Source organism: Molossus molossus, unplaced genomic scaffold (assembly GCF_014108415.1).
Source record: "Molossus molossus isolate mMolMol1 unplaced genomic scaffold, mMolMol1.p scaffold_m16_p_1, whole genome shotgun sequence".
NCBI classification, from domain to species: domain Eukaryota; kingdom Metazoa; phylum Chordata; class Mammalia; order Chiroptera; family Molossidae; genus Molossus; species Molossus molossus.
In genome coordinates this window covers 106,813,535-106,836,702 of record NW_023425344.1, presented here as the reverse complement: position 1 = coordinate 106,836,702, position 23,168 = coordinate 106,813,535, and the positions used below count along the sequence as shown (strand labels likewise).

Sequence of the window (23,168 nt, the reverse complement as noted above, 5' to 3'; positions counted from 1 at the left end):
AAAGCAGTTAGTTATCCACAATGGAGCAAGAAATATTTAAAGGGATGAAAAGCAAAGACCTACAACCAAGATTACTCTATCCTGCAAAGCTATCATTTAGAATCTATGGATTCTACTATACAGTGCTTCCCAGACAAGAAAAAGCCAAAGGAGTTCATCACCACCATACCAGTATTATACGAAATGTTGACAGGTCATCTTGAAGAAGAGAATAAAAAATATGAATAAGCCCTGGCCGGTTTGGCTCAGCGATTAGAGCACTGGCCTGCGGTCTGAAGAGACCCGGGTTCAGTTCCTGCAACCTTGGTTGCAGTTTGTCCCCGGCCCTGATTGGGTCATGTGGGTGGTGACCACTCGATGTGTCCCTTTCACGTCGATGTTTCTCTCTCTCTCCCTCCCACTCTATCTGAACAAAATATCAAAAAATGTCCTTGGGTGAAGATAAAAAAAAAATGAATAAAATGGTAATAAATACATATCTACGAACAACTGAATATACAAACAAAATGAGCAAGCAGAAGAGAAACAGACCCATAGATACAGAGAAATTTTTGTTGGTTGCCAGACGGGAGGGGAGTTGGGTGAAAAAGATAAAGGAATTAGGAAGTACATATTGGTTGTTAGACTGATGAACCTCAATGGGAAGGGTCAGGAAGAGAGAAATCAAAGAACTTATATGCATATATGCATAACCAATGGACACAGACAATAGTGTGGGAAAGCAGGAGGGGGGTGGGACTGGGGAGAAGGGGGTCGAGGGAGGAAAAAGAGGGACATCTGTAATACATTCAACAATAAAGATAAGTTAAAAAATACAAAAATAAATAAATTTGACAAAAAAGCAGGATATACAATTAATACCCAGAAATTGATGGCATTTTTTTATTTTTATTTTTTATTATTTTTTTTATCCTCACCCGAGGACATTTTTCCATTTTTTGTTCAGGTAGAGCGGGAGGGAGAGAGAGGAACAGAGAGAGAGAAACATCGATGTGAAAGGGACACATCGAGTGGCTACCACCCGCACGACCGACCAGGGCCGGGGACAAACTGCAACCGAGGTACATGCCCTTAGCGGGAACCGAACCTGGGTCTCTCAGGACCGCAGGCCGACACTCTAACTGCTGAGCCAAACCAGCCAGGGCTTGATGGCATTTTTATACACCGATAATGAACTCTCAGAAAGATAAATTTTAAAAATTCCATTTACATTGCAACAACAAAAAAAGGATACCTAAGAAGAAACTTAACCAAGGAACAAACTTAACCAAGAACGTAAAAGACCTGTACTCAGAAATCTATAGTCATTGAAAAAAGAAAACAGAAGAAGATATAAACAAGTGGAAGCATATACTGTATTCATGGATTGGAAGAATTAACATCATTAAAATGTCCATACTACCTGAGAAATCTACAGATTCAATGCAATTTCCACGAAAATACCAATGGCATATTTCGCAGATCTAGAAAAAATATTCCAAAAATTATATGGAACCCAAAAAGACCCTGAATAGCCACAGCTAACTTGAGAAAGAAGAGCAAAGTTGGAGGGATCACAGTACCAGATATCAAACTCTACTTACAAAGCCTTGTAATCAAAACACCTTGCTACTGGCACAAGAACAGGCATATAGTAACCAATGGAACAGAACAGAGACCTCAGAAGTCAACCCATGCCAATATGGTCAATTAATTTTTGACAAAGGAGGTAAGAGCATGCAGTGGAGTAAATATCATCTCAATAAATGGTGCTGGGAAATTCGACAGGTACATGCAAAAACACACAACTAGTCTACCAACATACACCATACACAAGAATAAACTCAAAATGGATAAAAGATTTATTTAGTTTTTAATTTTTATTTTTTTTCCTCACCTGAGGACATTTTTTCATTTTTTGTTCAGATAGAGTGGGAGGGAGAGAGGAAGAGAGAGAGAGAGGGAAACATCAACATGAAAGGGATGCATTGAGTGGCTGCCACCCGCACGACCCAACCAGGGCCAGGGACAAACTGCAACCGAGGTACATGCCCTTAGCGGGAACCGAACCCGGGTCTCTCTGGACCGCAGGCCGACGCTCTAACCGCTAAGCCAAACTGGCCAGGGCTGGATAAAAGATTTAAATATAAGTCACAAAACCATAAAAGTCCTAGAAGAAAACATAAGCAATAAAATCTCAGATATTTCACATAGTATTTTCAATGATACATCACTTAAGGCAAAGGAAAAAAATAGACAAATGGGATTACACCAAACTTAAAAGCTTCTGCAGAGCAAAATAAACCATTAACAAAATGAAAAGGGAACCCACTGTATGGGAGAATATATTCATCAATGATACATCTGATAAGGGGTAATTTCCAAAATATACAAGGAATTCATACAACTCAACACCAGGAAGACAAACAATCCAATTAAAAATGGGCAAAGGACCTGAACAGACACTTCTCCAAAGAGGACATAACAGATTGCCAACAGACATATGAAAAAAAATGCTCAAAACCACTAATCATCATACTGATGCAAATTAAAACAACAATGAGGTATTATGTCACATCTGCCAGAATGGCTACAATCAATAAATCAACAAAGGAGTGCTGGTGAGGATGTGGAGAAACGGGAAGACTAATACACTTCTGGTAGGAATGCAGACTGGTGTAACCACTGTGGAAAACAGTATGGAAGTTCCTCAAAAAATTAAAAATGGAACTGCAATTTGACCCAGTGATCCCATTTCTAGGGATATATTCTTAGAATCCCGAAACACCAATCAGAGAGAATATTCATAGCAGCGTTATTTACAATAGCTAAGATATGGAAACAGCTCAAGTATCTGTCCATCAGTAGATGAGTGGATAAAAAAGCTGTGGTACATTTACACAATGAACACTATGTGGCTGTAAAAAAGACGGTGCTCTTACCCTTTGAGACAGCATAGATGGACTTGAAGACTAATAAGCTAAGCAAAATAAGCCAGTTAGAGAAAGACACATATCTCATGATCACACTCATATGTGGAATCTAATGAACAAAATAAACTGACGAACAAAATAGGTTCAGAGGTATGGATGCATGGAATAGAATAACAGATCTCAGTGGGGGTGGGGTCAGGGGAGGGGATAGGAAGAGATTAACCAAAGAACATATATGTATAACTCACGGACACAGACAATAGTTTAGAAAAGGCCTGGGGTGGGGTGGGGGTGGCGGAGGACAAACAGGGAGAAAATGGGATACATCTGTAATACTATCAACAATTAAAGAAAAAATAAAATTGTCAAAAAAAGAAATTAGAGTGCATTCTCAGACAATCAGCAAAGCAGCAACCTCAGACTATTTTTTTGGAGAAATAATTGGGAAAGGAACATGCCCCAAAGAATGAGCAACATGCCCCAAAGAATGAGCAATAGCCTTTTCACAGACGCTGCAGGGGGAGGGCTTAAAGTCAGAAATTTGTTTGGAAAAATTGAGAGATTTGATATTTTTGGTACACTAATGTCATATCTTACCTGTAAAAGAATCTCACAAAATATAGCTTAGTATTTATAGAAAGTAATTTAAATAGACTTAAAATAGAATTTTAATAGAGCAAGAATATCAAACACATAAACAGTGATCAAATATCTTAATTTTCTGAGCTCAAATCACTGGCCCTTTCTGTCATGATGACCAAGAGATTCCTGAAATGCACTTTTAATAGCATCATATAGTAATTCATTTATCAGGGTGACTTCTCTGTTATCCATTCTATAATAATCAGAAACAATGTTTAGAAAGAGTTACTGTTACCTTTTATTCCCTGAAGCTTTACATATGTGACAAACATCCTTAATATAAAAGGTTAACTCAGCAAAATACACAATTTTCTAATAGGCAAAGTTCTAATTTACCTTTCGGAAATAGTATATATTCTAAATATAATATTGCCGTAGTCAGATCATTTTGAAAATATAACTGTTTCAGAAAGTACACATAAAACAATCTGATTAAAGAGTAAACTGAAGAATGATAAACTATTTGGTGGCACGCTGATATTAATGATGAATACAAATAGTTAATTTCTGGGTAACAGATTGAGACCTCTCACTGGAGACTCAGCTGTTATCAACTAACTATATTAAAAAGGTTTATAAAAGAAAACCCACCCTATTCTTAACAACAAAACAGATCAATCTAGGCAGTTTTAGGGAATTAAAGATCTGTCAACAAAAATATCTTACTAATACTCCAATGTACTCATGGCTCATTTCTTTTGGTTCTGTTGTTACAACATGAAAAAAACCAATTTTGATTGGTTTAAAGTCATCTTGCTAGACAAGTAACAGTTAGATATAAAATTACTATAAAATAATATAATAGATGACTTAAAAATATAGACAAATTGATAAAAAGAAGCAGTAAGCAGGCTGGTATTTATATTCACCAATTCTCTAAATACCAACAGCAAAATAATCTGCAATAGCTACAGTGAATCTTGGAGACAGACGAAGGTTAGTTGAATCAGAGATTTAGAAAAATGTAAAGAAATGAAATTTTCCTCAAAATTTCCTTTGCTGGAGTCCACTCACACCAGCTCATGAGAGCCAACAGCTAAACTTTCAGAAACTTTGTGAGACAGTTGTTAAACATACCCATCATTAAAAATTAAGTTTTATAAACTTGTAATTATGCTACCTAAAAAGGTAATACTCAAAACTCATCACTCCCTAACTATTTTTCTACACTTTATTATTATGTATGCCTCTGGGGATATTCACATGTATTGTATCTACATGGTGCACATATTATATAATGGTAAACTACTACTGCATATCTTTTCCCAACTCCACTTTCAGTGAATTCATGTTCATAATTTCAACTCAGACACGATGGGAATAATTACCACTGAAATTGGCATACAATACAAATTGAGGCCTTTCCCCACCCAAAAGTCAATTTTTAAAAATTTATCAACCCACCACTCTCATGGGGTCTTCTAGAATTTTGGTAAAGAGGGATTTATGATGAGTTTAAAATGAGTAACTTGAAAAACTGCTCCCTGAAATAAACATTGATGACATAAGGAATATTATCTTAAATGGTACTAAATTATAAATTGGATCAGTTCTGAAATACTCTATAATATAAATAAATTACCATTTTTATTTCATAAAGAAGGATATACCATCCATCTGTAACTGATTGCGATGACTCTGGGGGTTTAATTTGGTTTGGAGTCATCAGAAACGAAGAGGATTTGGAGTAGAGTAGAGTAAGAAATCACCAAGAGTCATTACTGAACATTTTCAGGTCCATGCTTATAGTTCAAAGTATTATCATCAACATTTTAAAACAGAAACAGTTGCTTTCCTGGTGAAGATATATGCACTTCTTTATCTTTCCTTTTTTAAATTCTCACCCGACGATATTTTTCCATTTATTTTCAGACAGAATGAGAGAGAAGAGAGAGAGACAGATAGACAGATATTGATGTGAGAGAGACCCATCGATTGGCTCCCTCCAGCACGACCGAGACCAGGGCTGGGATAGAACCACAATTGAGCTACGTTCCCTTGACCACAATTGAACTCGAGAATCTTTGGTTTGCTGAGCCAAACCCGCCAAGGATGCACTTCATTTTCATTTAAATAATTTCCTCTTTTAGAGTTACACACTTACCTCTAGTCAAGTACCCATTTTCTCACAATACCTGATTTTGTTTCTGCTCTTACTGTTTTTTGTTTACTTGCTTTTCTTTACTCACCATTACTCTTTCAAAAATTTTGTGTATATGGATGAATGTGAAACTGAGAAGGGCAGACAGTTTTTTTAGAATTTTAGGATTTTTCCAAGGTGTTTTTTGCCTCATGGGGTGAGGAAGAGACAAATAGATAGGTCTCTAGCCTCCCTCATTTTGACTTTAATCAGAGAAGCTCAGCTTAAAAAACAAATCTGCCTTGCATACACTGAGGTATTCAGGTTCTATGTAAAGTTTCATTGTAAAAAAGGGTTCCTTTAGGGAGGGAGGGGAAGGGAGGGAGAGATAAGGCGAACAGACCAGTCTGTTAAAGAACATAGGTATGTATGTGTGCAAGCATGCATATGTACCATCTGTAGTTATGAAAGCTGTGTTTGTGTGTGTTTAGAGAAGAACAGCTGTAGGTAGATTGGGTCTACTCATGGTTAAAACATTAGTGCATTTGTAACGGAATTATATATCTAATTAAAATTAGTGGTATTTGAGACTTAAATTAACATTGAAAATTACAGAGTATGTAGATATTCTAGGTTTTAAAGAGAACAAGAAAATAATTCTAAGTTTTGACTTTTCACATAACATTAAAATAATTTCATGTGTTTGTAAAATAAGGGTAACACTACCTCTCAAAATAAATTGAAACAGAGAACAGTCTATAGAGATAAATAGATTGAGAAGTCCCTAAGAAAGTAAAATTGTAGACAATAAAAAACACTGCTAGTTGGAACAGTTTCTTCAAGAATATAGCCAAGCACTTTTCAAGCTAAATAATCTTTCCAGTTTGAAAAGGTAAAATAAATGCATTTACTTTTAAGACTGTTGCTGCTGTTGTTATTGTTTTCCTAGAGCAAGTAAATCAATCAAATAGTAGCAATAATGACTGCAAGGGAAGGGTTCAAAGAAGATGAAATACTGGCTGCATATAAGATGTGTGTTACACAGACTTAGTTTTCTTTGAGGTCTTCCATCTCAATACTAACCAGGCCCATCTAGCTTAGCTTATGAAATCTGACAAGGGTACAGCCCATGGCACTAAGGATGCAGGACAGTGATTTTATTTCTTATTTTGTTCATTGTAGCCTCAGGGAGAGAAATGAGAACAGGAATGAAATCTAGGTCTCCTACATAAAACAATACAGAACATTACCACTGGATCACCAGGTGGGAGAAGACAGGAGAAAGAAGAAACACTTTTATTTTAAAATAGTTTGTTATAATATTTATTGTGGAAAATTACTTGGCTTAACTTACCTAATGATTCATTAAAACCTCACTTTCATCAATCATGTATTTGAATTATTGTTTTCATACAAAAATTATTTGATCCTGCACTGGCTGTTTTGGCTCAGCGGTTAAAGCGTCAGCCCGTGGACCAGAGAGACCCGGGTTTGGTTCCCGCTAAGGGCACGTACCTTGGTTGTAGTTTGTTCTCGGCCCCGGTTGGGGTTGTGTGGGTGGCAACTAGTCAATGTGTCTCTCTCACATTGATGTTTCTCTCTCTCTTCCTCCCTCTCTCCCTTCCGCTCTATCTGAAGATGAATGTAAAAAAAAAAATAATAATAATCCTCAGGTGAGGAATAAAAAATTTTGATCCTGCTTATTGGATTTAAAATATACAACTACATTGTTTCAGAAATTGAAAAAAAAAAAGAAAAACTATCACAAACTTAACTGATGTCAGGCAATTATAGAATATTCAGAAATAACTTTTTATTTTCACTTTTCCTCTAATATTTTTACAATTTGTATATTTGTCATCCTTCATTTATTATTACAAAGCTCTGTAGACACTGTCACTGATGAAAGCCCTGGCAAATTCTGGGAGAAATTACCTGGGTTTGACCCTTCCAACAGTTTAAGAAGGTTAGGGAATCCCATTGGTGTATTAATGTCTAATTTACTTATACTGGTTGAGCCATGTATAATTTCTAGTATTTGGATGTTTTTGCCCTAATAAATGGAAGTTGCACATGATTCAACTAAATACACCACAGTGGCCCTGATAATCAAACATCCTTTGTAAAATGAAGAAAATCTTACTAATTTAGGGTTCTTGTAAGGTTTAAATAAGCTACTTGATGTATCTAACACATAGGACAATATCTGACACTCACAAAATGTCAAGAATGGTGCTGCTGATGATAAAAATTTATATTTCCCGTATTTGACATGGAATTATCAGTAAAATCAAAAGCTAGCTTTCAACCATGGTATTTTGCTTATAAAATTTGTCCATATGAACTATACACAGGTACATTATCTTCTATTTATGATCATTCACCACCATGTCATGTCATATGCCTATGGCACTGTTTCCTAAAAGCTCACCTCTCCATTATATCATTTCATAGCAATACTTTATGAGCGCTTACAGACATGGTACATAAAACCGTTCCTTTCAAATATATACTGGACAAAACAAAAACTAGTTAGGGAGAATATTAGATAAGCTCTTGAAGAGTCAACTTCTTTTTTTTAATCCTCACCTGAGGACACTTTTTCCATTCAGAGAGCGAGAGGGAGAGAGGGAGGAAGAGAGAGACAGAGAAACATCGACATGAGAGAGACACATCGAGTGGTCGCCACCCACACAGCCCCAACTGGGGCCAGGGACAAACTGCAACCAAGGCACGTGCCTTAGAGGGAATGGAACCCGGGTCTCTCATGACTGCGAGCCAATGCTCCAACTGCTAAGCCAAACCGGCCAGGGCACGAGTCAGCTTCTTAATACTAATAACAGCAGGAAGGTCAACTGCAACATATATTTATCTTCATCTGGCCTCTAATTTTAAAAGGACTAAAGAAAAATTGAAACGTAGATGAGAACTTTGAAAATGACAGGATGATCCCAAAGCAGATTAGAATACAAGGAAAACTTTGTTTTAGAGTTTCTCAGTTTAGAAAATGTTTTAACATATATACTCTTATCTCTAAGGTAGATTAAAGCAGATAATTTCACATTTTTTGTGATATTAAATGATAAAAAAAACTAACACCTAGATCATATAGGTAACAGTGATGCTAAAACTAGATGCAGGTCTCCTGACCTTAAGAGTCCAGTATTTTGTCTCCACACCCCCTTCTATTAATGTGCTCTCTCAGCAAAAGTCATCATGATAAATCACTTTAGACACTTGATTAATTTAAAAAGTACCTACTAGAAGTAAAATGCACATTTCTATGGTCAGTTCAAATACAGATAAACATTCTAATGAGAAAACAATGTAGAGAAACACAGGAAATGAAATGCTGCATGATAACACAGTTCTCTAATCACATATGTAACGACCCTATTTCCAAGTGACACATTCTAAGGCTCTGGGAGTTAGGGCTTCAGTGTATGAATTTGGGGGTGGGACACACAATACACGATAACATACGAATACTGGAAGAAAATAGATAAAGCAAAGGGTCTAAGATGATTTCATTGTTTGGGAAGTGGCAATAGAAACTCATACAAGACTGTAATAAATCAAGATGTATGTTGAATACCCTATATTATCCACTAAAAGAATAATTTAAAAGTGTATAACTACATCAAGTTCATAGAAGGGAGAAATGAAAAGTAAAAATTAACCAATCCAGCCCTGGCTGGTGTGGCTCAGTTGGTGGGGTATCAGCTTGTGCACCAAAAAGTTGCCAGTTCAATTCCAGGTCAGGGCACATGCCTGGGTTGCAGGCTTAATCTCCAGTAGGCGTCATGAAGGAGGCAGCCGTTCCATGTTTCACTCTCACATTGATGTTTCTGTCCCTCTCTCCCGCTCTCTTCCTTGCTCTCTAAAAATCAATTTTAAAAAATCTTAAAAAAAAAGAATCAACGAATGAATGCATAAGTGGGTGGAACAACAAAGCAATGTATTTTTCTCTCTCTGAAACCAATCAATCAATCAAGAAAAAATTAGCCAATTCAAAATGAATAAGAGGCCCTGGCCGGTTTGGCTCAGCGGTTGGAGCGTCGGCCTGCGGTACAGAGAGACACGGGTTCGGTTCCCGCTAAGGGCACGTACTTCGGTTGTAGTTAGTCCCCGGCCCTGGTTGGTTGTGTGGGTGGCAGCCACTCGATGTGTCCCTTCACATCGATGTTTCTCTCTCTCTCCCTTCCTCTCTCTCCCTCCCGCTCTATCTGAACAAAAAATGGAAAAATGTCCTCGGGTGAGGATAAAAAAAACAAAAACAAAAAGAATAAGAGCAGAAATAGAAAAAAAAACCCACATAAAACATGAGGGACAAATAGAAAGCAAAGCTAAGTTGATAATTTAAAACCAAAAATGTCAGTAATACTACTAAATAAAAATAAATTAAACACCCATCTAAAATTTCAAATACTGTAAACTTAAGAATAAAAAAAACTGTACATAAATAGAAGGCAATAACAGAAAGATATCTTGAAAATACCTATTTATTAGGAAACTGAAGATGAGTCAAAGAAAAAATCACAAGGCAAATTAGACTGTCTGAACTGAAAGAAAATGAAAACATGATATCAAAAATTGTGGAATACAGCTAAAATATAATAATATAAAACTCTAGATTGAAATAAACCAGTGTTCAGAGGAAATTGACAGCCTTACTACTTAGAAAAGAAGGAAATTTTTATACAGATAGAGTGGGAGGGAGAGAGAGGAAGAGAGAGAGAAACATTGACGTGAAAGGGACACATGGAGTGGTTGCCACCCACATGACCCAACCAGGGCCGGGGCCAAACTGCAACCGAGGTACGTGCCTTTAGCGGGAACTGAACCCGGGTCTCTCTGGACCACAGGCGGACGCTCCAACCGCTGAGCCAAATTGGCCAGGGCAAGAAGGAAATTTTTAAATCAATGACTTAAACTTCCACCGTAAGAAACTAAAAAATGAAGAGCAAATTAAATTTTTAATAAGTAGATGACAGGAAATAAATAATAACAGAAATCAATAAAATACAAAACTGAAAAACAATACAGAAAAATCAATAAAACCAAAAGCTGATATTTAAAGAAAATCAGTTAAATGGATATATTTCTGTTGCTACTGACCAGAAATAAAACAGAAGACACAAACTGCCAATCAAATGAAGGAGGAGCCATCACTACAGATATTAATATGATAATAAAGGAATATTATAAACAAGCCATTCAACAACTTAGATGAAATATATTCTAATCCCTTCAAAGATATAAATTACCAACACTAACTCAAGAAAAACATAGATGAATTTCTATACAAATGCTTGTAGAAAATAGAGTAGGAAACACTTCCCAATAAATTCTGTGAGGCCATCATCATTTAATATGTAAAAGAGAAAAAAATTAAAATAAAACAAAATTATAGACCTATCCCTCATAAGCACAGAGATAATTTTAAGCAAGTATATGCACCAAATTCACAACATATAGAAATGATAATACCTAATGACTAAGTGGGGTTCATCCCTGGAATGCAAGGCCAGTTTAGCATTTTTAAATCAATTTATTAAATTCACTACATTAACAAATAAAAAACAACAACCCCATATTATCACCCTATTAGATGCAGGAAAAAATGGACTAAATTTAACATTTAAAATATTCTCTCCAAACTAGATATAGAAGGAACTTTTCTCATCTTGATGAAGAGCAACTGATAAAAGGCCTGGGACAACATAATTTTTAGTGGTAAAAGACTGAATATTTTCCAAGATCAAGAAGGAAATAAAAACGTCTTCTCTAATCACTTAAAATAAATATTGGATTAGAGGCTGTGTGTTCAATCAAAAGACAAGAAAAATACGTAAGTTTTCCAAATTGGAAAGAACAAAAATTGTCTTTATTTGCAGGTAATATAGCCATCCATGTAGAAAATCCCAAGGAGTTTTTATACACACACACACACACACACACACACACATATACACACACACACATATACATACATACACATATATAAATAAAAAAGCTACTAGGACTAATAAGTGAGTTTAATAAAGCTGCAAACTTGTAGGATAAAAAAATCAATATATAAAACTGAATTGTATTGTCATGTATTCATAAAGAGCTATAAGAAATTGAAATTAAAAATACAATTTAGAATACATACAAATGGCTCAGAGATGTATAAAAAAATGCTCAATGTCACCAATTATCAGAGAGATGCAAATTAAAATAACTAGGAGGTATCGCCTCACACCTGCCAGAATGGCTGCAATCAACAAATCATTAAACAATAAGTGCTGGTGAGGTTGTGGAGAAAAGGAGACTTGAGTACACTGCTGGTGGGAATGCAGACTGGTGCAGCCACTGTGGAAAACAACATGATGTTTCCTCAAAAAATTAAAAATTGATCTGCCATTTGACCCAGTGATCCCATTTCTAGGAATATATCCTAAGAAGCCTGAAACACCAATCAGAAAAAATATATGCACCCCTATGTTCATAGCAGCATTATTTAAAATAACTAAAATCTGGAAACAGCTCAAGTGTACATCAGTAGATGAGTGGATAAAAAAGCTGTGGTACCTTTCCACAATGAAATACTATGCAGCTGTAAAAGAAAGATCTCTTTGAGATAGCATGGAAGGACCTGGAGAGTATTATGCTAAAATAAGCCAGTCAGAGAAAGACAAGTATCACATGATCTCACTTTTTGTGGAATCTAATGACCAAAATAAACTGATGAACAAAATAGATCCAGAGACATGAAAATAGGGAACAGACTGACAAACCTCAGAGGGAAGTGGGTCAGGAGGTGGCATGAGATAAACCAAAGAACGTATTTGCATATATGCATAACCAATGGACACAGACAACAGTGTGGTGAAGGCAGGGTGGGAGGTGGAGTGGGGTCAATCGGGGTAAAAAAGGAGCGGCATCTGTAATACTTTTAAATTAAAAATTAAATAAACTATTTATATAAAAATTTGATGGATAAATGGATAAAGAAATTGTGGTATAATCCCTCCCACTGATGTGCCAACAGCAATCAAGACTCAATTACAACAGAAGTGTATACAGTCTACATTAGGGCTTCACCTCGTGGGCCCAGCTGGGATCATCAGGGCAGCTGTGCCACTGGATCTTACAGGACACCTACAACAACAGGCCACCCTACGAAGCCTAGGAGACAGAGCAACCCTACCTAATACATAGAAACAATCACAGGGAAGCAGCCAAAAGGAGGAGACAAAGAAACATGTCCCAAATTTAAAAAAAGAATAAAACTCTAGGAAAAGAACTAAACAAAATGGAGACAAGCAATCTAACAGATGCAGAGTTTAAAACACAGGTTATAAGGTTGCTCAGGAAATGTGGTGAGACATTCAAGGAACTTAGTGAGACCTTCAAGGAACTTAAGGAGACCTCTGAGGAACTTAGTGAGAACATCAACAACATAAAAAAGGGCCAGTCAGAAATTAAGGATGCACTAACTGAAATAAAAAATAATTTACAGGGAATCAATAGTAGAGTAGGTAAAGCCAAGAAGCAAACCATCGATTTGGAATATAAGGAAGCAGAAAACATCCAATCAGAACAGCAAAAAGAAAAAAGAATCCAAACAAATGAGGACAGTGTAAGGAGCCTCTGGGACAACTTCACGCATGCCAACATTTGCATTATAGGGGTGCCATTAGAAAGAGAGAGAGAGCAAGATATTGAAAACCTATTTGAAAAAATAATGACAGAAAACTTTCCTAACTTGGTGAAGGAAACAGACATACAAGTTCAGCAAGCACAGAGGGTCCCAAACAAGGTGAACCCAAAGAGGTCCAAACCAAGACACATCATCATCAAAATGCCAAAGATTAAAGACAAAGAGAGAATCATAAAAGCAGTGAGAGAAAAGCAGTCCATTACCTACAAAGGAGCTCCCATAAGACTGTCAGCTGATTTCTCAAAAGAAACTTTGCAGGCCAGAAAGGAGTGGCAAGTGATATTCAAAGTGATAAAAAGCAGTAACCTACAACCAAGATTACTCTGTCTTGCAAAGCTATCATTTAGAATCGATGGACATATCAAGAGTTTCCCAGACAAGAAAAAGCTAAAGGAGTTCATCACCACCAAACCAGTATTATATGAAATGTTGAAGGGTCTTCTTGAAGGAGGAGGAGAACAAAAATATGAACAATAAAATGCTAATTAATACATATCTATCAACAATTGCATCTACAAACAAAATGAGCAAGCAGAACAGAAACAGACATCTGATACAGAGAACTTTTTTTGTTGCTTGCCAGATGGGTGGGGGGTGGCGGATGGGTAAAAAAGATGAAGGAATTAAGAAGTACAAATTGGTTGTTAGACTGATGAACCTCAAACGGGGGTAGGGAGTGTGGGATGAGACAAACCAAAGAACTTGTATGAATATATGCATAACCAATGGACACCGACAATAGAGTGTGGAAGGCAGGAGGGGGCAGGACTGAGGAGGAGGGGGTCAATGGGGGAAAAGGGGGGAAATATCTATAATACATTCAACAATAAAGATGAGTTAAAAAAAAAAAGAAATGGTGGTATATCTATACAGTGGAATATTACTATGTCATAAAAGAGAATGAAATCTTATCATTTGTCACAATAGTGCCCTTATAAAAAACACCCCAGAGAGCTCTCTCACCTCTTCTGCCATATGAGCACACAGCAAGAAGACTGTCTATGAATTAGGAAGAGTACCCTCACCAGACACCAAATCTACTGATGCCTTGATCTTGGACTTTCCAGTCTTCAGAACTGTGAGAAATAAATGTTTGTTCTTTAAATTACCCAGTCTATTATATTTTTGTTATGGCAGCCTGAATGGATTGAGGATGATTCCACTTATAAACTTCCAAACAACAGGTAAAACTAATCTATGATGTTAGAAGTCAGGGTCATCATCTTACTGGAAGAAAAGAAAAGAAATGACCAGGAGGAAGCATGAGTGAGGCCTCCAGGCACTGGCAATGTTTTCTTTTCTTTTCTTCTTTTCTTTGTCTTTTCTTTTTTTCTTTTCTTTTCTCTTCTTTTCCTTCCTTCCTTCCTTCCTTCCTTCCTTCCTTCCTTCCTTCCTTCCTTCCTTCCTTCCTTCCTTCCTTCCTTCCTCCCTCCCTCCCTCCCTCCCTTCCTTCCTTTCTTGTGACATTGGTTAATAAAATTATACAGGTTTCAAGTGTACAGTCCTGTGATACATCATCTATATATGGCACTGTGTGTTTACCACTGAAAGTCAAATCTCCTTCTGTCACCATATATTTGACCCTACTTATCCTTTACTATCCCCAAAACCCCCTTTCACTCTGGTAACCACCATACTGTTGTCTGTGTCTATGAATTTTTTTTTTTTTTTTTATCCTCACCAGAGGACATTTTTCCATTTTTTGTTCAGGTAGAGTGGGAGGGAGAGAGAGGAACAGAGAGAGAGCGAGAAACATCGATGTGAAAGGGACACATCGAGTGGCTGCCACCCGCACAACCGACCAGGGCCGGGGACAAACTGCAACTGAGGTACGTGCCCTTAGCGGGAACCGAACCCGGGTCTCTCAGGACCGCAGGCCGACGCTCTAACCGCTGAGCCAAACTGGCCAGGGCTATGAGTTTTTGTCTTATTTGTTCATTTGTTTCTTTCAGTTTTATATCCCACATATGAGTGAAATCATATGGTTCTTGACTCTGACTTACTTCGCTTAGCATAATATTCTCAAGGTCCATTCATGTTGTTGCAAATGGCAGCATTTCATCTTTTCTTATGGCTGAGTATTACTCTACTGTATGTATGTACCACATCTCCTTTATTCAATCATCTATCAAAGGACTCTTTGGTTGCTTCCATTGGCCACTGCAAATAATAGCAATATTCTATTTCTTGATTATTATGGCAATGGTTAACTTGGTTCTCTTGTGGTAGATCACTGAACTCACTGAGATATATAGCTATATATATCTATATTTTATGTACTTTTCTGTATGTATTTTACTCAATTAAAAAAAGTTTTCAAAAGTTTATTTACCTGTTTTTTCTGTGTTCTGTTCCTGTTTTCCAGCCAATCATCCATTTGTTCCTCAATTTCTTCTATAGAAGTTCCATGATCATATGATGGAATATATGTATTTTCTAAATGTGTATACACAGGAAATTCAGGTTTTGGTTTTTTTACTTTAACTTTCTTCTGCTCTGAAAAATGTTTAAAAGAACCAATTAATAAAAGAACAAAGATAATTTTTAACATTTTATTCACAGACCATATCTTGAAAGAACACACAAATATTGTTCTTTCATAAAAATATCTAGCTATAAGTTTTAGCATACATTATCGACTGCATTGTTTTAAAATAAAGCTCAGAGGCCCTGGCTGGGTAGCTCAACTGGTTAGAGCATCATCCTTATATGCCAAGGTTGCAGGTTTGATCCCTGGTCAGGGCACAAACAAAAATTAACCAATGTGTGCATAAATAAGTGAAAGAACAAATCTATGTTTCTCTCTCTCTCTTTCTTTTTCCTCCTCTCAAATCAATAAATAAAAATCAAAACAAAAATACCCTCAGATGCTAAAGTTGAGATGATTATGATATAACCATCATATCAATTTGTATACATGTTTAGTTTTTAAAGCACTTTCCATATGATTTCAATTATATAACAGACTAAATAGAAACAGATTTATACCGTAAACCTCGATAGAGTGAGGCCGTGAAAGTCGAAGCGCGAAGTGGCGAGGGATGACTGTAGATACAGAGAACAGACTGGTCGATGCCAGAAGAAAGTGGCATTGGGGGCTGGGTGGAAAAGGTGAAGGGATTAAGAAGTACTAATTGGTAGTTATCACAGGGATATAAAGTAAAGCATATGGGGTATAGTCAACAATACTGTAATAACTATGCATGGTGCCAGGTGGATACTTGAAATATTGGGGGAATACTTCGTGAAGTATATGATTATCTAATTGCTATGCTGTACACTTGAAACTAATAAAAAAAAAAACCATTGCCCTGGCCAGTTTGGCTCAGTGGTTAGAGCATCGGCCAGTGGTCCATAGAGACCCGGGTTTGGTTCCCGCTAAGGGCACGTATCTTGGTTGTGGTTTGTCCCCGGCCCTGGTTGGGTCGTGCGGGAGGCAGCCACTTGATGTGTCCCTTTCATGTTGATGTTGCTTTCTCTCTCTCTCCCTCCCACTCTATCTGAACAAAATATGGAAATATGTACTCGGGTGAGGATTAAGAAAAAAAAACCACTGAATGCAAACTGTAATTGAAAAATAAAATTAGAAAAAACTGGGGAAAAAATTACTTTACGTGAAATATTTCATTTTGGCACAACTGAAAGAGTCTGGTCATTAGTGTTTTAATTCTACCTTTACTACCTAATAGTTACATAATTTTGGGCAAGTAACTTAACTCTCTGAATAAGTGTCATCGTCTCATCTGTAAAAGAGAGATAAATATAACCTTATAAAGTTGATATGAGAAAAATTATATATCACCTAACATACTACCTGGAACAAAATTGGCTCAATAGATGGCATATATTAACCTTTTCAATATTTTGCAAAGGCAAGATTCATCTGGCAGCGTCAGGGGTAGTTATCAAAAGACAGTTATCAATTGTCCTCTTCATTAAATCCCATTTTGATTAGCAAGTTAACATTGAGAAGCAACTCCATTTTTTAATTACTACTGTCAAACACACACAGCCTTTTATAATCATATCTTTACCAATCTCTGTGTGTGTATGTTTGCATGTACTACAATTTAATAAAATTAATATATTGGCAGAGGAACTGACAAAATCCTGGAAGAGAACAGAAAATCTATAGATATTTCAATTCAATGGGAAAAGGATTTAATAAATGATGCTGGCACAATTGAATATTAATCTGAAAAAAAAAAAAACAAACCTGGACACAAAGCTGGACCTATATAAAAATAAATCCCACATGGAAAAGAGATTTTATTTAAACCAAAAGAATAAAAATCTTGCAATAAGAAATCTAAAAAATTACTACTACTTAAAGAAAGAGGAAATCTTAACTAGGGACCCAGACGCTAACAAAAAGATAGAAGATAGAGTAAAAAATCAAGAGAAAATAATAGATTTGGAAAGAACATCTATAAATCAAAGTACAAACAAAATTGCTAAATAGACTATATAAAGAGATCTTATGCTAAATAGACTATATAAAGAGATCTTATGACAAGGGGATAAGAAGCTCAACAGAAAAAAAATGGCCAAAAATAATGTACATTAATCCCTGGCCATTTCGGCTCAGTGGTTAGAGTGTTGGTCTGTGGACCAAAGGGTCACAGGTCCAATTCCGGGTCAAGGGCACCTATCTTGGTAGCAGGTTCAATCCCTGGCCCCGATCGGGGTCCTGCAGGAGGCATCCAATTGATGTGTCCCTCTCGCATCAATGTTTCTTCCTTTCTCTCTCTCTCTTTTCCTCCCTGTACTCTCTCTAAATAGCACTGAAAAAACAAGCATTTAAAAAGTAATGTAAAACTTCTACTTCTGGAAAAATGGAGTATTTTTCTATAGTCATCCCACTAAAAAAACCCTAAAAGTCCCAAAATATTTATATGAAACCAAACACAATAGAATTCTGAATGTTGGAGAGAAGAAGCGAGACCAGCTAGATATGGGAAGACCTAATGAACACAAAGGTGGTGACTTCTGTGAGTTTTCTTTTGGCCTCATATCCCAAACCAAAAAGAAAAACCAACCAAACAAAAAAGGTTTCTCTCTATAGCCATAGGAACAGAAAAACATCAGTATAGCAAGACAAAACTTTTAGAGAATAACCAATCTACGTCAGGCAAACAGAACAGAAAGAACTGATAAAACCCCTCTCCGTGCCAGCAAGGCTAATGGGAAGCCTAGATAGACTCCTGCCATTGTGAGGCTGTAATGAGGCACTACAGTCTCCCCACCACGGTGACATGGGAGAAGACTGTGTAGGAAGCCAGACTTTCATCCCTGCTGAGAGGTAATGAAGATCACCTTTCCCTGTAGAGTCAGTAGAAAGCAAGTGGGTAGACTGGATTTCCATGTCCATCTAAGGGTAATGAGGTGTCCCTACCCTGCCCTACTAGGATAGTTTCAGAGGAAGAGGAAAGAACACTCAGGGATTTCACAACTGTCTAGCAGTAATAAGGTATCCCCCCACCCCCAATGTCAGTAGAGGTCAGGTGGGGAGCATAAGTAGGCATTCTGGCCTATCCCAACCAGGGTATTATCCCTGGAGGCCTACTTGCAAACCAAAACACTCATACCCACCCAACCCTAAGAGTATTTACAACTACCCTCTCCCTCAGCTGTAATAGAGGCCATGAAGGGAACCTGGACTTCCACTCCATCTGACCATAACAGGGCAGCAACCCTGCCCTCCAACTACTAGAGCTTTGTCAGAGAACATCAGGTGGGAGACAACCAATCGATATCTCTCACATTGATGTTTCTCTCTTTCTCTTTCTTCCTCCCTCCATTCCCCCCTCCTACTCTATCAGAAGAAAAATGGAAAAATATCCTCAGGTGAGGATTTAAAAACAAAGAACACTCATCATACCAAGAACCAAGAATATCTCAATTTGAATGAAAAGATAATCAACAGATACCAACAAAATGAAAGAGATACCCAAATGATCTGACTAGGATTTTAAAGCAGCCATGTAAAAATATTTTGACAAGCAATAATAAACATTCTTAAACTAAATAAGAAATAAAAAGTCAACAGCAAAAAAGTATAAGACATAAAGAACAAAATGAAAATACAAGAACTGAAAAGTATATCAACTGAAATTAAAAACAATGAATGGGCACTCAACAGTAAAATGGAGCAGACACAGAAAAAAAAATCAGTGAATTTGATGAAAGAATAATAGAAATTGCCTAATCTGAAAAACAGAGAACACAGATTAAAAACAAAAAACAAAAAACAAAACAATAGAAGAAGATCAGAGCCTTGGGTACTTTGGGGGACTATAACAAAAGATCTAAAATTCATGTCACAAAATTCCTGAAAGACAAAAAGAGGACAGGACTAAAAGAGTATTCAACGAAATAATGCCTGAAAGTTTGCTAAAGCTGGCAAAGGACACAAACCTACAGATTCAAGAAGCTTAGTGAACTTCAAACAAAATAAATGCCAAAAAAAAAAAAAAAATCCATGCACAGATAATTAGAATCAAAGTTCTTAAAAAAAAAAAAAAAAAAAAAAAAGAAAAATTATCTTAAAAGTAGCAAGAGAGAAGAAAAGAAATTCAAATGACAAGACTTTGCAACCAAAAACATGTAGCCCAGAATAAAGTGGCACAACATTTTTCAAGTGCTGAAAGTAAAGAACTGTCAACTCAAAACTCTGTATCTAGTGCAAATATCCTCCAGGAATAAGGGAAAAATCAAGACATCTGTAGATGAAGGAAAACTAAGAAAATTTGTTACCAGCAGACCTGTCTGACAATAATGGCTAAAGAAAATTCTCTAAACAGAAAGAAAATCATAAAAGAAAAAAATTAAAACAACAGGAAAGAAGAAAAAACAAGAGAAACAGTAAAAATATGGGTAAATACAATAATTTTCATCCTCCTTTTCAGTTTTCTAAGTTATGTTTGAATTAAAATAACATTTAATGTATGTAAAGAAAATATGTAAGATGTTAAGTGTGAAAGGTAAATGAATGTAAAGGGATAGTAAACAGTTCATACCAGTAGATTATATAAGATATATATATATATATATATATATATATATATATATTTATTAAAAAGCTATACAAAGTGATACACTAAACAAAACCATAAATAAATCCAAATGGAATTCTAAAAAAATTTTCAAGTAACCCACAGGAAAGCAGAAAAAAGTTAACAGATAAATGAAAAAGAGAAAACAAGGAGAAAACAAAAATTTACATGGCAGACTTGAGCCCTAATATAATAATTACATTAAATGCAAATGGTCTACATAGTCCAATTAAAACAGAGAATGGTACAGTGGATGAAAATTTGTGATCTATGTATATACTATCTATAAGAAACTTACTTAAGATATAACAATATGGGTGTTTAAAAGTAAAAAGATTGAGAAAGATATACAAATATTCATCAAAAGAAAGCAGGAGTAACTATGTTAATACCAGGTAAGCAGATTATGTACAAAAAAATAACCAGGGATAGAAACATTATATAATAATTTTTTAAAAATATCACTATACCAAGAAGACATAGCAATCCTACATGTGTATGTATGCACCAAACAATAGAGCTGCCAAATACATGATGCTAAAAATGATGAAATTAAAATGAGAAATAGAAAAGTTTGCAATTACTGTCAAAGACTTTAACATCCCTCTCTCAACCATTGATGGGTTATCTAAACACAAAAATCAACGATATAGAATAACTCAACTATACCATCAACCAACATTTCTAACTTATATTTATATAATATTCTATTCAACAGAATACACATTTCAAATGCCTATAAAATATATACCAAAATAGATATTTTGAAATCATAAAACACACCTCAATAAATTTAAATGAACTGAAATCAGAGTGGGCTTTCTGATGAAAATGGAATCAAACTAGAAATCAGGAACAGAAAAATAATAGGAAAATCCTCAAACACTTGGAAATAAAACAATATATTTCTAAATAATTCATGTATCAAAGAGGAAGTTTCAAGAAAAAAAAAGACAAACTGAATCAAATGATAATACAGTATGTAAAAATATGCTGGACCCATCAAAAAGGTGCTAAGAGTGAAATTTATAGTACTAAACGCTCATATCAACAAAGATGAAAAGCCTCAAGTCAATAATCTAAGCTTCCACATCAAGAAATAAACAAAAAAGATCAAAACAAGCAGAAGGAACAAAATAATGACAAAAATAAATGAAATAAAAAACAAAAGCAACAGAGAAAAATCAACGATACAAGGAAATAGTTCTTTGAAAAGATCAATAAAACTGACAAAGAAAAAGTGAGAAAACAAAAGTTACCAATATTAGCATTGATACAGGATAAATTGCTATAGGACATGCAGATATCGAAAGGACAATAACTGAACATTAGGAAAAACTCTACACACATAAATTTGACAATTTAGATGAAATCAACCAACTGCTTAAAATATACAAACTACTCCAACTAATCCATGAAATAGGTATATGAAATAAATATTTGAAAAGCCCTGTAACTATAAAGGAAATTCAATTTGTAATGTACAAACTCAGAAAAGAAATATCCAAGCATAGATGGTTTACTACTGAAATATTCCAAATATTTAAAGAGTTAACATCAATTCTACAGTTTCTCTCAGCAAAGAGAGAGTATTTCCCAGTTCATTATATGACACTACTTATTACCATGATATCGAAATCATACAAAGACAGTACAAAAAGGGAAAACTACAGACCAATATCTTGCAGGTATAGATGCAAAAATCCCCCAAATTATTAGCAAATGGAATTGAGCAATAAAAAACAAAACAAAATCATACAACATGAACATATGGTATTTACTGCAGGCATGCAAGCCTGGTTCAATATTCAAAATATAATCAGTGTAATCCTCCATATTTATAGCCCAGAGAAGAAATATCATATAATCATATTAATTGATGTCAATAACTGAACAAAGTTCAACACCTAATCATGAGAAACAAACAAAATACCTCAGAAAATAGGAATAAAGGGAAACTTTGTCAACTTTATATAGGGCATCTGCAAAAAATCTACAGCAAATATCAAGCTTAATGGTAAAACACTAAATGCTTTATCCATAAGAACAAAGCAACAAGGAAGGATGCTCTCTCTCTTTATTCTTGTTCAACACAGTTCTGGAAGTCCTAGCTAGTAAAATTAGACACAAAAGGAAATAAAATGTGTACACATTGGAAAGAAAAAAAAAATATCCCTATTGTCATATGACATGATTGTCTACACAGAAAATCCAAGGATTCTACATAGAAAAATTCCTAGAACTAATAAGTAAATGCAACAAGGTTACAGGATACAAGATCTACATACTAAATTCAACTGGATTTCTGTACTTACAGTGACTATTTGGAAACTGAAATTGAAAACCCAATACTATTTATAATCACTCAGAGGGGGAAAAAAAAAGAAACTTAGATGTAAATTTAACAAGACATATTAGATAATTTGTATGCTAAAAACTATAAAACAATTTATTTCAATGAAGATATAAATAAATGAAGAAATATTTTCAGCATAGTCAATTCTCCCCAAATTGATATACAATTCCTATCAAAATTCCAGTAAGTTGAACCCAAAGAGGTCCACATCAAGATACATCATCACCAAAATGCCAAAGGATAAATACAAAGAGAGAATCTTAAAAGCAGTGAGAGAAAAGCAGTCCATTACCTACAAAGGAGCTCCCATAAGACTGTCAGCTGATTTCTCAAAAGAAACTTTGCAGGCCAGAAAGGAGTGGCAAGTGATATTCAAAGTGATAAAAAGCAGTAACCTACAACCAAGATTACTCTG

At 35.6% G+C, this 23,168-nt stretch overlaps 1 protein-coding gene across 1 annotated transcript in view; it reads right to left on the bottom strand.

Annotated features, from left to right (window-relative positions):
- DNAJC1 (DnaJ heat shock protein family (Hsp40) member C1) overlaps window positions 1-23,168 on the bottom strand; it is a 258,888-nt gene that overhangs the window by 103,508 nt on the left and 132,212 nt on the right. Inside the window, exon 8 of the mRNA XM_036280549.1 lies at window positions 15,675-15,838. Coding sequence (XP_036136442.1) covers window positions 15,675-15,838 — 164 coding nt within the window. The remainder of the gene's footprint in view (window positions 1-15,674; window positions 15,839-23,168) is intronic.